General features: G+C 37.8%; 2 protein-coding genes across 28 annotated transcripts in view; one reads left to right on the top strand and one right to left on the bottom strand.

Moving 5' to 3' along the window:
- The window catches only part of LOC122248737 (uncharacterized), an 11,964-nt gene extending 2,778 nt beyond the window's left edge, over positions 1-9,186 (top strand). Inside the window, exons 4-15 of one of the 2 annotated variants that reach the window (XM_043008928.2) lie at positions 219-304; positions 480-609; positions 781-4,295; positions 4,399-4,461; positions 6,252-6,405; positions 6,638-6,704; positions 6,939-7,154; positions 7,329-7,403; positions 7,538-7,653; positions 7,822-8,016; positions 8,191-8,340; positions 8,737-9,186. In XM_043008928.2, coding sequence (XP_042864862.2) covers positions 219-304; positions 480-609; positions 781-4,295; positions 4,399-4,461; positions 6,252-6,405; positions 6,638-6,704; positions 6,939-7,154; positions 7,329-7,403; positions 7,538-7,653; positions 7,822-8,016; positions 8,191-8,340; positions 8,737-8,917 — 4,948 coding nt within the window. In that variant the 3' untranslated portion in view covers positions 8,918-9,186. The remainder of the gene's footprint in view (positions 1-218; positions 305-479; positions 610-780; positions 4,296-4,398; positions 4,462-6,251; positions 6,406-6,637; positions 6,705-6,938; positions 7,155-7,328; positions 7,404-7,537; positions 7,654-7,821; positions 8,017-8,190; positions 8,341-8,736) is intronic. The other variant, XM_043008929.2, reaches the window with a different exon arrangement.
- A 19-nt stretch (positions 9,187-9,205) lies between these two features.
- The window catches only part of LOC122248738 (uncharacterized), a 47,352-nt gene continuing 41,557 nt past the window's right edge, over positions 9,206-15,000 (bottom strand). For 25 of the 26 annotated variants that reach the window (XM_086550902.1, XM_086550893.1, XM_043008938.2 and 22 more), the window contains 13 exons: positions 14,998-15,000; positions 14,716-14,833; positions 14,388-14,516; positions 13,916-14,197; positions 13,650-13,751; positions 13,265-13,498; positions 12,959-13,033; positions 11,964-12,090; positions 11,720-11,802; positions 11,506-11,595; positions 11,229-11,361; positions 10,962-11,062; positions 9,206-10,401 (listed from right to left, as the gene is read on the bottom strand). The exon at positions 14,998-15,000 is cut by the window's right edge and continues 122 nt beyond it. In XM_086550902.1, coding sequence (XP_086407028.1) covers positions 10,240-10,401; positions 10,962-11,062; positions 11,229-11,361; positions 11,506-11,595; positions 11,720-11,802; positions 11,964-12,090; positions 12,959-13,033; positions 13,265-13,498; positions 13,650-13,751; positions 13,916-14,197; positions 14,388-14,516; positions 14,716-14,833; positions 14,998-15,000 — 1,639 coding nt within the window. In that variant the 3' untranslated portion in view covers positions 9,206-10,239. Of the gene's footprint in view, positions 10,402-10,961; positions 11,063-11,228; positions 11,362-11,505; positions 11,596-11,719; positions 11,803-11,963; positions 12,091-12,597; positions 12,754-12,958; positions 13,034-13,264; positions 13,499-13,649; positions 13,752-13,915; positions 14,198-14,387; positions 14,517-14,715; positions 14,834-14,997 lie in introns of those variants that run through there. The other variant, XM_086550910.1, reaches the window with a different exon arrangement.

Below are 15,000 nucleotides of genomic sequence, written 5' to 3'. Positions count from 1 at the left end.
AAGATGCAGTATTACTTGTTTGGTTTATTATTACTGTTATTGTTTTCTGTGCTGTTATTTTCATTTTTTATTTTTATAATTATTTATTTACTTATTTATTTTATTTTTATTTTATTTATTTTTTCTTTCTTTTTCTTTTATAACTACCTTTTTCTGGTGTAATAGGTTTCAGTGTTCCATAAAATGTTAAAATATTTTCACTGGCTTTTGTCTTGCAGGTCAACAGTTGTGGACAATAAGTTGCTACATCCTGCAGTTGCTGAATTCAGAGGTTCTCCTGTTGCTACTTTGGTTGCAGACTCAGGTAAGCTGAAAGGAGACTTGATGCAAATTACAAGCTGAATACCTCAAACTGAAAATGACATGTATTATAATCCACCATGGTATTTTATATGAAACTTTCATATATAAGTTTGAGTCAATAAAAGGCAATATTTTTGAGATATGAGCATACAATATGAATTATTGTGGATCTGCAGATTCAGAATATGAGAGTGCTGGGGAGCTTGATGACACAGCTGTTGAACAAGTCCTGCCTTCCCCTGTTGTACCAAAGGCCAATTCCACCCTCTTGGATGTTTCAAATTCTGTAAACAATACTCCAAACAGGTCAGGATAATGTTTTGTAGTTCTTGTGTATAGGATTCTATTTGTTTAGATGCTTAACAAAAAAGAGATCAAGATATAGGTAGTTTCATGTTTGTAAACAGGTTATAGATGTTTTTGTTTCACGGCAATATATATTTTTTTTATTTGTAATTTTCCTTCTCATATTCTTAGGTCTGATGTTGGCATAGTGAATACTCTTCTGAACAGTTTTGAGAATATGAAATTGAATGAAACTCGAGACATTGCCGAAGAGGACAATTTTCACGATGCAAGTGACTCGGTCGAAAATACGTCACAAAACTTATCACCGGAGAATAAAGATGCAGTGAAAATTTCTGCCTTGCTGACGCCCAACACGCACAACGACACCTTTGATCAGCTTACGGCTTCTTTTGAGAAAGTTGCAGTCAGTGACACCTCGGACATGCACACGCCTGTAAAGAGCAAGGAAAAGCCTTTGATAGTTGTGGACCATAACAAAACAACTGAGATTAAGGATTGCTCTGAATCTATAGAGGAACCTAAGGAGGTTAGAACTCCCCCTGAAACCTCTTCCAAAGAAACTGAAGAAGTGCCAAATAGTGACAGCCAGTTGTGCTTGCAAGAAGAAAGTGGCGAAGCAGTTGAAAGAAGTGCCAATACAGAAGAACATATGGAAGCAAGTTTGGCAAAAGTTGAGGATAATGTGGGAACTGGTGCTGTGGAGGAGGCAGGGAAGGAAGAGGATGTCATTGTACCTCAGAAAGGGTATAACTTGGAATTTTTGGACAAAATGGATGATCCACACTTTGATCCCTTCTCCACCAAAGCAGCTGTGACAAACTCTCCAGAGAAAGAGAAGAGTGAAGCAGTTGCAAGTTCTGTTGCGGAAGAGGGTCTGTCAGTTTGCTTGAATAAATCTGGAACTAATGTAGAAGTCTCTGAGAAAATGGACTCCTTGGAAGTGCAGGAAGTCAAAGAGATAAACTGTAAAGAAACAGGCCAGGTTGAGGAATCTGAGGTTGTTATAGAACCAGAACAAAGATCAGAAAATAATGAGGGTGTGTCTGCTGAAGATATGCAGCAGTCTGGTACACTGACAGGAAAACAGGATACACAAGATGAAGAGGAACTTGCTCCTCCCCAGAAAGGATACAATTTGGACTTCTTTGACAAACTGGATGATCCTAATTTTGATCCTTTTGCTACAAAAACAGCTGTTAGCAACTCTCCAGAGAAAGCTACCAAAGAAATTGTTGCAGAAAAATCTGGGGCAGAAACACAAGCAAAGCAGCCAGTTGAGGTTGCCAAACCTGTGAATGTGACACAAGAACAGGTATTGTCTGAAAAGGAATGTGAAAAACAGGAAGGAGAAAGCCATGCTCTTCCAAAGGAGGATTCAGCTGAAGGTCCTTCAGAGAACCAGCAGGAGGAAGAAATAATTCCTCCTAAAAAGGAATACAATCTAGATTTCTTAGATAATATAGAGGATCCAAATTTTAACCCTTTTACTACCAAGGTTTCCGTCAGTAACTCCCCAGAGAGGAAGGAAGCACCAATTTCTCTGGTGGAATCAGAACCAATGGAGGAAAAGGAAAATCCTATTAAACTTTTGGAGATGCAGGAAAATGAAGTCAAAACGACTGAGGATGTTGAGTCCAAAGCTGATGGGACAGTGGTTGAACCAGCCAAAGAGGAGGTTATGAAGGAGCAAGCAAAGCCTGAGGAGGCAATGGAAGTCAGTGAGGAGAAGGATGAGGATGAGCCAATTCCTCCCAAGAAGGGATACAATCTGGACTTCTTAGACAACCTGAATGATTCTAACTTGGATCCTTTTTCGACCAAGACCACAGTGACTAATTCCCCTGACAAGAAAAATGGCGTAGTGGCCGATAGCAAAAAGGCAGATGAGGCGCCAAACCCGAAGGAGATGCCTGTTGCAGATGTCGTAGAAAAGGAGGAGAAAGTAGCACAGGTTGAGACCTCAGAAAACACGCTAGTCAGAGAGGAATCGACTTCCTGTGTAAAAGAGGAGGTAATTGCCACCAGTGAGATGGTATTGTCTAAGGAAGATAAGGAGGAAGAAATGTTAGAAACGCAAGAGGATGATGAACCCATTCCTCCCAAGAAGGGATACAATCTTGATTTCTTTGATAAACTTGATGATCCAAACTTTGATCCCTTTTCAACAAAGACCACAGTGAACAATTCCCCAGACAAGAACAATGGACCGGCAGCTGAGAGCAAGAAGCCCGACGAAGCCCCAAAACCCAAGGAGAAGGCAGAGAAGAGACCTGTCGCAGGCCCCCCCAAAGAAAAAGGTGTGGTGACACAAAAGACTCTACCTGTTAAAGAAGACGCTGAAATTAAGACCATGAAGCCTAAAGAAGATCCGATTGAAGAAAAAATGGAAGGACAAGAAGAGGATGAAATAATTCCTCCCAAAAAAGGATACAGTTTGGACTTCTTGGATAATCTGGATGATCCAAACTTGGATCCCTTTTCAACCAAGACCACAGTGACTAATTCCCCAGACAAGAATGATGGTCCAGCGACTGAGAAAAAGCCAGCAGAAGGAGCACCAAAACCAAAGAAGGTGGCTGAGAAGCTTGTTGTAGACGTCAAAGAAAAGGATACGGGAGCAAAAACCAAGCAGACTTCAGAAAACGCTTCCCGAACAAAGGCAAAGGACGCTGCTGGACATGAGACAAGGATTCCGAAGGAGGCGGAGGAATTAGGAGACAAAGCAGCCTCGGAAACACAAGAAGAGGATAAATTAATTCCTCCTAAAATGGGATACAACCTGGATTTGGATAATCTAGATGATCCAAATTTCAATCCCTTTGCAACAAAGGTTTCTGTGAGCAATTCTCCAGACAGGAAAAAAGAACCAGTGGTAGAGAGCAAGAAGACTGAGGAGAGTAAAGTCTCTGAAGAAGTGCCAAAACCTGAAGAAGAAAAGAAACAAAACAAAGAAGCAGCAAAACCTGTTGACAAGAAGAAAAAGAAACCAGTCGCAAAGGCTCCAAAAGATAAGGTCCCAGAGGAAACGCAAGATGATACTCCTGCTCTTCCGAAGGGAGGGTACAATCTCGACCTCGACTATTTGGATGATCCCAATTTCAACCCATTTGCAACCAAGACAGCTGTTTCAAATTCCCCTGATAGAAAGCAGGTGTCTGTTAGTGAAAAAGTGGTGGAAAGCTCAGTATCTACTGAAGAAAGGAGAACCCAGACCGAGGCTGCAAAATCTGTGAAGAAACCTGTCAAGAAAACACCTGAGACTGAAGTTGCAGAGGAAATGGAAGCAGACATTGTTCCCCAAAAAGGTTATCAGTTGGATATCTTGGATAACTTAAATGATCCAAATTTCAATCCATTTGCAACAAAAGCTGCTGTATCTAATTCCCCCGATAAAAAGAAGTCTTCACAAGAAGAAGTGCAGGCAGAAGACCGCAAAAACCAAGAAATTACCAAGAGTGAGTTTGCAAGTTCTCTAGGAAGTATTGACTTCGACCAAATTTCGAAAGAGGCCATAAAACTGGCTTCAGAAGTTACTCCAAAGCCGCAGACTCCCGAGGAGCAGAAGGTCAGCGAACAGGCCCTGCCACGCGACGTCTTCAGTCCCCTGCCAGCGAAGCACTCGTCCACCAAGCAAGACACTTTTGGTGCCTTTGGGATGGATGAATTCACCAGTGCCACTGAATGTAAGGAAATGTTGCATTGTGTTATGGGTTCAGGGAAATGTGCAATAATGATAGCTATTTCAGAAATGTTTCAACAGATTCTTATAAATTGCAAATTTAACAGTCTCTGGTGGTGACCAAGAACTCTCTGAAGGAGAAAACTTTCTGGATGCAACTTGTTATCCAAGTGAGTAATTAGGAAAAGGATGAGGTGGTTAGTTAGAAAATGTGAAAAGCAGTGGTTTATGGGATGGATAGTACCCATAGCACATGAGGTAATGTGCTATGAAGCAAGTATTGATTGATGTATCTTCTAGTCATACCAGTAATGCTGGTAAGTAATTAGCCAAAGAGGGTAATTAAATGAGAAACATTTTGTGAATATTGTAATGCAATATTATTAAGTTTATAAGAGGATTTTTTCTGCTAATTTTATCTTAGAATTTGTAGTAGAGTAATTTAAGTAGCTTCATCACATGGAAATAATGAGTCACATAACAGCAAGGTAGTTTACAATGCAGCTAATAAGTGATATTGACAGAAATCTAGGGTGAATAACTAGTGTGACATATAGCATACATTTATTTTGCAGAGTATGTTAGAGGTTTGTAGATTCTGTACAGGTGTAATGGATTACAAGATGCTGTTTTACAGATACAGTATATGTAGTCAGAGAAATGAGCTAACAGGATGTGGCAGTTTAATTATTTATATTGTGCTTATTAGATATTGTAAATGTTTATGAAAATATGGATAGTCATCCATTATCACATAGCTGTGTTAACCCTTCAGCAACGGGCATTTTTTCGCAGGGTTGGATCACTTTTGCACTTTTTTTTTTCTATTCAGAATACAAGCTGGTTATATCCTCAGTTTTATAACTAATGCATCATACCATCATATTAGTATCTCTTTGTTGACATATTATATATAGACTCCTGTACCATACCATAAGTCTAGATAATAATAGAAAACACATCTTGAAATGCCCCAGTCCAGGCTTAACCCATTGTGGACGGGTGTCATGACATACATGACATAGGAGCTTTAGCCTGATGACGGGCGTCATGACGTATATGATGTTCGGGGATTTTGGATCACTGCTATTTTATTTTGCTATGAAAATGGAATGAGTGATGATGGCTACTGCAGTCAATTATTATAATTACCGTAATATCGTGCTAGTTTAACATCCAAAACCTAGATGGCACCACTTTTTCCTAGCACCAGCAGGAGAGAGAGACTTGAATGGCACCCATTCACAGTCTCTAGCAAGCACCATCTTTATAGAGCGATGGCACACACTAATTTGATGAACTCTTGCTCAAAAGTACCGCCGATAAAGGATGTGTAGGCAGAATGGGAAGAGGAAGGTGACTCAATCCATACCCAGTGTCTAAAATGTACTCCTGTGCCAATATGGATGCCTTTCAACTGTGGCACTCACAGTCACAAGCACAGGTTTCATTCCTCTTCCCTACCTCTTCTTGTTATCTTTATTGTAGGTGGTTATATGTTTTGTATTCGTTCATGACAGCACAAAAATACGAAAAAATAAAGTTGCCTTTTGTCCTCCCATAAAACAGCAATACTTCTATCACATTGAATATAAAGAAAATAATGAGCTAATATGGATAATATACTACAATTTTAGTCTACTGCAGCACTGATAGAGCCTGTCATATGGCACATATAAGTCTCTGAACTCAATAAAACACACAAAAAAATAAAACACAGAAACCGCTCTAGTTTTACAATCAATGAATGAAAGAGAGTGGGAAGATTCAAATTATATTGCTTCAAGCAGTCTCTCTTTAAAATAAAGATAATTTATCCCCGTCTGCAGTGGGTTAACATCCTGAAGTGTGGCCTGTCTCTGGAGAGTTAAAAGAAACAAGAACACTAATTATTTAACTTTGATAATAAGCACATGATTGCACCCAAGTGAACAGTATTCTAACAACCTTCTTTTGACAGTCTTTAACAACCCAGAAGACCTCGACGTTTTGGGTTCACATGGGACGGAAGGAGACAAGATCAACCTGGTGCGAAACTCCCTCTACGTCAAGTTTGATCCTCTGGTTTCTGGTCGGCAGTCTCTGGCCCCTTATCTTGCCCAGCAACTTCTCGGGTAAGCTCTAAAAAGCAGTATTATCAATATTATCATCTATTCATTTATGATTTAAATATATTGTTATATATTTTTTCAGTTGAAATGTTACCAAACCCAAACGATTATGAGAATTTAAATTTTGATAATCAAGTGATACATATGGTTATTGATGCACACTTTGCAAAAGCAGATTGCTCACTGTTGCCTTAAATCTTTGTGAATACTAATCCAACGACGCCTTTCCTTTTAGCACAAAGGAGGAAGATGATCCACGTAGATTTAGCGGACTGATATCCTTCAGCCCTTCTCCTATCAAGGTAAGCATATCCTACAGGTCCTGGATCGTAATCAAATTGCAATCTTGTATTAATTTCTTTCATGTTATTTTGAATTGTGAGGAAGTCAAGTTCAAATTTCTGGTCAACCTTAAAACTTTTAATTTCTTTGAATTAAGCCTTTACAAAATTGGCTAATTTCAGGTTAAACTTATTTTAAAGTTATATTCTGCATGTTAGCCAGTATGACGGTAGCTTATGATACCATATTTCCAGCCACAACGCCCAAGGGATGCTAATGGTACGCCTGTTAGAGCACAGACAACAACACGCGCAGATGAAACTTTAATTCTGGATAGCACAACATTAGACAGCACAGTGGTTGGCGAGAACAGCAACATATCCATCATGTCAGGTGGCCCAGCCCTCAATAACACTGTCATCAGCAACGCCACGAGTGACTGTGCCAACGAAACAGTCATTCAACTTCCTGTGAGTATGGGACAGTTAAACGTGTGGGGATGATTTTTTATAATTGTCTACATGAGATTGGCAACTTTGTTTCATTTTATTTTTTATTTTTTATTTTTTTATTGCTAAGTTATGGCTGCTTCAATGTGGTGGTGAGGATTATATTATGAAATATTGATAACTTGATCATTTCAGGCTGCACCCACGGAGAAAATGGTACCAGAACGTGTCATGAACGAAAGGCTGAAGAACCTTGAACTATCAATGCAGGTAAATCAGTTTTTGAAATTTACCTGATGTATTTAAATTCCCTTGTTTGATGAAGTGAAAATTTTAGTATAATGGAATCTTGTAAATTGTCTAGTGAAATTTTCATTATTTATTTTTTATTTTTTTGCCTACAGGACACTTTGTTGAGGAAAATTAGAGCGTTTGAGGAAGAACAGAAAAAGAGTAAGCAGCAGATTGAAGAACAGAATATTGCACTTGCTAGCATGGAGGAAGAAAATGGAACACTGAAGTAAGTTGTGGCACATTAATTATATATTTACTTTTTTTTCTTATTGAGTTAAGTAAAGGGTCTCCTTCCATCCTGTATGATATATATTTAAAGAATAATTCTCCTAATTTTTCTCCCCTATCTGAAACTCAAAACAACATAAATAACAAGTCCATGTTTATTTTCAAGGGCAACGATTGTGAAGATGCAAGAGGTCTTGGCCAAGATCATGAAGCAAGAAGAAGTCAAGGAGAAAGAACGCAAGAATCAGCTGGTGCTGCTAGAAAATCAGTACGAATCCAAAATATCGGCCCTGCAGAAGGAAAGCCAACAGTACCAGGACGAGCTGAAGAATGCCGAGGCCCCGTTCTTTGATCTGGTCAAGTAAGAATAAACTGGTTGGCCGTTTGATTGGATTTATTTGCCGAGATGTAAAAGGTTCATGTAACTGGGAAACGTATGTCGGAAGAAAGGCTGTTGAATAAGATTTTTTTTTTTTTTCCCCTATTTAAAAAAATGGATGTATAATGCATATTGTTTTTCAATGTCTTCCTCCAGGAAATTTGAGCGGCTGAGGGAGGTGACGGAGTGCCTTCGAAGAAACGAGGAGAGCCTGAAGTCAGAAAATGAGGGAATGAAGGCAAAGTTGGCCCAAAAAGAGGAAACATTCAAGAATGTCCTGCAAACACTGGAGGAAAATTATGCCAAGTGAGTTGGTCGTCTGGATGTTTTTGTTTTATTGAGGAGTGTATACATTTAGTTGCTTGTGTGGGGTTCTTTACAATTCTAAAATTATGTTGGTGATTACTAAAATTAGGGAAGGGAAAGGGAATACTTACATAATTGATGGTTACCCATGAGATCAGTTTCAGTTTCACTTAAGTCTATTTAGGCCATCAGTATTACTTAATATTCATGTTAGAGTTCAACTGTATGCTCATAGTAGTCTGTAGTGTTGTCTCCATCCATCATCCAAATAACTATCAAGAAGTTAGAATGGTGTATACAGAGTGTTCCCTTCACCTAGAAATTCTGCCCTCATTAGATTAGAAAGTTTTTAAAAAGCTTTAGTGTTACAGTGGTTATTTTTGTTTATGACTTCAGGGCACAGACAGAATTCTCGCAAGAGAAAGAGAAGCACGAGAAGGAGCTAGGCAAGGCGTCAGTAATGCTGAAGAGAGCAGAGGTCAAGATACTCTCCCTCACTTCATCTTTGGAGGAGAAGAACGCAGACAATCAGAGGTTGGCTGCACTCCTGGATGACATTACAAACAAGTTTGGCTGAAGTGGAGTTGCTTGGACTTCATCATCATCTGTGGTATCTCTTCTTTAACTTTGCTTTGACTGTTCTTGATGTATATTCAGTTTGCTTTTATTTAATTGTATAACCCTACTAGATAACCAGTCTCCTAATTTTAAAATCTTTTCATGATTCTATATCATATTATACATTAATGGCTTTTACTGATTCTTTTCCATTTCTTTTTAACTCTTCTTTTTCTGTCAGAAAAATATATATTTTATTACTTTATAATAAATGCTATTATAAATAAAGGTGTATTTATTAACAACATAGGTTCAACTGTTTATTTTATCTATGACAATCTACACACTTTGGTATCATAGTACAGAGGCACTGGTGAATGAGTAAAACAAAGAGGAAAAAAAATACTATTGTCTATGGTTTTGAAGAAATATTTAGACTTAGAAAAAGGAAAAAAAATAAAAGAAATGGCCACATATTTATAGTATGGCACCATTCACTGTTTGATTGATAATCAGAGTTTTGACTTTAGACGAAGACTAGCTACATATATAAAAAAAATCAAGCAGATAACATCATTGTCAATTCCATGTATACACAAACCTGTTTAACAATCAATCACATTCACTATTACAGGAAGAACAAGCATCGTGACTAGATCTCTAAATGAGTTTACCATTTCTATCTCCAACTTTATTGACATACAAGCTTCAATAGATATATCATCTATAAGCTGGAATAAATTTCCCGTAAATGCTCCAGCACATCATTTAATGCCCTATGTGTAATGGTTCATCCACACCTATTTTAAGATTCCTTACTCCCTGCCTAAAGAAATAATAACTCAATCATACTCCATAACATAATAATGCACCAAATAGCATACATTTAAATTAATAATTTACAATATCTTCAATTACATTACAGAAAAAAACAGCACAGTTTATTAAGTTAACAAACCACTAGGTGTCTTGCTACATGTTATGATCAAATATTGTAAAAAAATAAGAAAAGTTCTCCAGATTTTGACAGGCACTGGTGAGAAGCAGAATTGTGAAATGTTTTAACCTGAATGTTTGTGAAAAATGATCTAGATGGAATGTATCTATCTAATATACATGCAAACCAAATTGGTCCTCCATATTTATTTACTTGTATTTTACATCTGGGGAAAAATATTACTTTATTGTATTTAAACTATATCTTTCAAATGTCAAAATAAGCTGTTTTTTTTTTTTCTCTCTCTTCTTTTCATTAATAAGAATTCATGCATTATTTGGTTCTTTTATTATCTCATTCATATTGTATTAATACTATCTTAAAAGGTGTACTACTAAATTCCCTTATGAAACAGTATGTGGTCCCAGTGCTGCTACTTGCAGCCGACGACTCGCTTCTTCTGCCGATTTCTGGCGACTCTCGGTAATCTGAAGAGCCCTCATTAACTGGGCGTTTTCCAGGTACAACTCCCTGACAAGGGAGTCGCTGCGACTGGCCTTGCTCAACTGAGAAAAGAGTTTGAGGTGTAATGAAATCCTTATGCTAGTCATGATTGTATATATATATATTTATGGGTCATACATGAAAAAGAGGTTTCATAAAATCATAATATGCTCTTTAATAAAATATAATAAAAAACTGATAGTGTAGCACCTGCAACACAATGTCTAATAATTATGTGTAAATATTGAGGTGAGATGATTACATTAATGATATGAATTTAAATAATTATCATTCACTTATAATGTAGGCACCAATACCTACAGTCAACACATTCGGGAAATCTAGAGAAATCCACGTATGCAATGAATATCTGTGGCGATGAAATGATATATTAAAAGTGCGTTCATCTGAACTGGTCTGAAAGACACTACGTTATCCAAGGCTTTCGCCAGCTTGGCAGAATGACGTGCGTCTGGAAACCCATTCCCGTCTGAAAGATGCCAAACAGAATCCCGAACATCTGACAAGGATGATCCCAGCTGTTTGTTGATCTCCATGATCTACCCCAGTCATGAGCAAGCCTGGTTATCTTTCTGCATGAGCTTGTGGCAGATGCCCTCACCTGGTCTTTGTACTTGGCAATGTGCTGGCCAAGCATCTGCTGGGTGGCAGCCATCATGCCTTCAAGATTCTGCACTTCTGCTGCATGCTGCTCTCTTGTTACTAGTGATGAAATGGTATAACAGGAATAACAGGAAAAGATAGAAGGCAATATATAAACAGTGCATAACAAAAAACAAAAAAATAGTCCAATATAAAATAAATGATCATCAACAATCTTGGGTTTTTATGCAAGTTATATTGCCAAACAGGAATATGGAATACCTACCTGTGAGTATATGATGTGCGTGAGTGTGATGTTGGCGCAGTGCAGCTTCCAGGTAACGGAGGCGACTCTGGCACTGACGCAACTGAGCTCTTAATGATCCATTGATTGTTTCCTCACCAACGCTTCCTGCACCCTAGTGAAGAAGAAAAAAAAAAGTGGAACATTTTTTTATCCCTATTTTCACATATACTATGATCTCAGTAATTGCATTATCCCATCATGTATTGCAATACTGAGATGCATTACTGTTCTCACTCTCCTGCTAAAGTTCACATACCTGAAAGAACTGTCTGTCGTCATCTGGTGTGGCTGGACTTAATCTTCCTTCCGAATCTACACCATGGCCGTTCACGAGTGGAGGATTCCCCTACAGGAGGCAAAATACAATTAGGGCCATTTATAAAATAGTGACGGAACAGCTATACCTACAAGATAAGAATACAATCCTATGCAATATAGCGAGCCATAATAAAGTTTCAACATCTACCAACCTGTGAGCGCAGCCTGTGTTGATTGGAAAGGTCTTTGATGCGCTGCTCCGATTCCCTCCTGACTTTGTCCAATTCCTCTAGAACTGGAATCGAACATCGGCATTTAAAAACACACTCAAATGCACCTCTTGTAAACTCTATTGAATATCACAAACATAATGCAAAATGATTCCCCTACTACCGCATTAAAAGATTCTGTTGTGACTTGACAACCTATTGGCTCTGGAACGCCAAGGCCACAAACCTGAATTCACTTGGTGTTGAGCTTGATGGAGTTGCGTGGTAAGGTTGCATATCTGATCCTGGAGGTTGTTGCACTTCTGATTTGCGAGCTGTCTCTCTTCTTGGACGCGGGCATCCCAAACGCACTCCTGGTTGCAGATCATTCCCATCATAATTTTTTGGACATGTAATTCTTTTTAATAATTGTTTTTAGCATCATTACATTTACAATAATAAAGACTTTCAAAGATCCCACTTGAGAAAAATTAAAAGTATTGCTCATTATCAGCTGCCTTGAACAGTGCTTTCCTTTTATACTTACTAATGTTATTTCTCATCACATCAGTGTCATAAGAGCTGCATTAGGTGATACATCTGTGTGTTTTAAGACTGCTTATCTTCCAAGCCTTGTTCTTATCAGCATAAACTTTGCTTCGGAAAAGATTTGGCATGACATCTAAATGATGTGCAAAAATGTACCCAAGATACAATTCTTTCCTATTTTTGTTTTTTGTTTTTACCTTTTCAAGACCAAGTACAGCTGGTATTGTCATAGTAAATAGTGCTCATATATCTGTTCTAAAGTTCACATCTTCAAGCTTAGGCACAAAATGGTAAAGTAAAAGCTGTATGCTGGAATTAAAAAAAAAAAAGGCCCATTGCATTGCTCTCTTTTCATACCCTGCAATGAACTGTCTTATGATCCTGTATAACTTTGAGATGCATTTCTGCATTCCTTCCTTCTCTTTTCTTTCATTATATTTATCAGTTTCTCATTATGATTTTGTCTTTATATATACACATATCTTTACCTGTTTATAACATACAAAAAAAATATATAATTCTGTTATTCATGGGCTTAGTATCTTTTCTAATCTATAACAATTCATGTATAACAAATACAAAGGAATAGAAGCTCTTTAATACATTCTTAAGGAGTTATACATAACAAATGTGTTACTGTTATTTTAGAAAGAAAAAAGGAATAAATAGTAGTAATACAATCTATCTACTGACCATCCTCTGTCGTTCCTCCCTTAAATCATCCACTTGCTTCTTCAATAGAGATACTTCTTCCTCCAACTCTGTGACCTGTTGTTGAATAGAAAATATTAATTATGATTAAAAATAACTAAAAAAATAACCATGGCTAAAAAGACTTAACACACACACATATATATTTCCCATTTCTGCACTCCACCTCCACACTGATATACTTTCTATCACACAAACAGAATTTTTTTTCTTAATTATAAAGAACCCCTCAAATTATTTCAGGTTTTAACTTAAAGGTAAAGAAAGAAAAAACAGCTCCTTCAGTACCTGTTTCTCCCAAACGGCGCTCTCGTCAATGGTTGAGAGACGGTCGGACTCATCAGAATTATCGCGTCCGCCACCACCACCAGAGAGGACAAGCTCTTCGTATTCCCGAATTTTCTTTTCCAGGGAAGAGAACTTTTCATCGTACAAGCGCCGCTCTTCTTCGTAGTAATCCTGCTCCTCTTGCAGCTTTAGGGTCCAATAATCCTCACTCTTGTCAAATTCAACACGCAGTATCTGTGGAAAATGGCAAGATGCAATTATCCCAATAGAGAAGAATAAAATAAAATAAAGAAAGAAACATGGAATATACTTGAAAACAAAGCTTAGAAATTTATTCCAAGAGCCAAAAAGTAAGGAGGAAGGAGGTAGTTAATGACTTCCATACCTCTAGATTCTGCTCCAGCTTGTTATTCTTCTCCAGAAGTGCTGCTTTCTGCTTCTCAAGGCCATCTCGTTCATGGCAAAGCTCCTCCTCGAAAGCACCCACCTGGATAAATTTTAGACACTATAGATAGCTTTCCTTCTTTACTGGGACCAATCACAAACACAAAACCAATTAATTAACTTGTAATAACTCATCACAAGTGAGGATTCTTGGACTTTATTATTTTACTTTGACACCTGCCTGATACTACACTTTTTCCCCCTTACCTCTTTATCAAGTTCCTCAAACATGTCTTCGGAATTCTTGACGGGCAGAGCTTTATCTACTTCATCGTGACTTGTGCTACTTTTTAGGAGGTCAGGAGCATTATCCTCCTTTGTGTCTTTGGTCCCCTGGTCACCTTCCTTCTCTGTGTTAATCTCTTTTTCTCGTTGCTCCTCTGTGTTTTCCTTGACGTTGGGTGCATTAGCCATCCTTTTTCTTCTAATTTTGTCAACCAACACCTGGCAACGACTCTTCATGTTCTGGAAGTCTACGTTATCTTTTCTCTGTTGGTTGATGGAGGGTGATGGGTGAACTAAGTAACCATGTTCCTTTAATTATAAATTTCTTAAATACAATATTCCCATAAAACTCTCATCAAACAGGCAATATCAAACCTACACTATTTATGCTTGTATCAACCAAGAATAGAGAGTAAAAGGAAGAGGAAAAATCCATGAAATATATACTACACACTTGTTCAAGGAGGTCTTTCTGCTTTACAAGTTGGTCTCTCTCTTCCACCATCTTGAGGACCTCAACGCGGACTCTTGCCAGTTCGCCCTCCAGTCCTCTGCACTGCTCCTCCAGGACTCTTACTCTACCCTGAAGGTTCACATAAAAATATGGGTTGTTCATCACACAAATAGATAGCACTTATTTATGATAAACTCTCCACACAGTAAACAAATCTACTGTCAACCAGTTTTACAGATATCACTATAAATAAGGAATACACATCAGAAAACCTGAAAGTGCTAACAATGCAAGGGCAACCTTTACCACTTATAAATGCCATCCTTACCTCTCCTTCATTCCCTTGCATGAGGAGTTTCGAAGCAGAGGAAGGTTCTGATGGCGAGTTAGGGTATGCTGTGCTTGACTCTGTGGCTCCAGATTCAGTTGTACTTCCATTTTCTTGTCTGAAACAAAGTAATTTGTTTCTCAACTCATACATTACAAGTAAACTCAACTCTTTATAAGCAAAATGGAAATCACTTTGTGAATCCATGAATGAAATACAATGAAACAAAACAAACTACATAAAAAATAAAACAAATAAAAATCAAACTCTAAAATCTCTAACCTG

The sequence above is a fragment of the Penaeus japonicus genome, unplaced genomic scaffold (genome assembly GCF_977035675.1).
Source record: "Penaeus japonicus unplaced genomic scaffold, GWHDUDI00000001_assembly GWHDUDI00000024, whole genome shotgun sequence".
In the NCBI taxonomy this organism is placed as follows: domain Eukaryota; kingdom Metazoa; phylum Arthropoda; class Malacostraca; order Decapoda; family Penaeidae; genus Penaeus; species Penaeus japonicus.
Note: the sequence above shows the minus strand (reverse complement) of the source record. Positions and strands in the feature narration are given on the sequence as shown.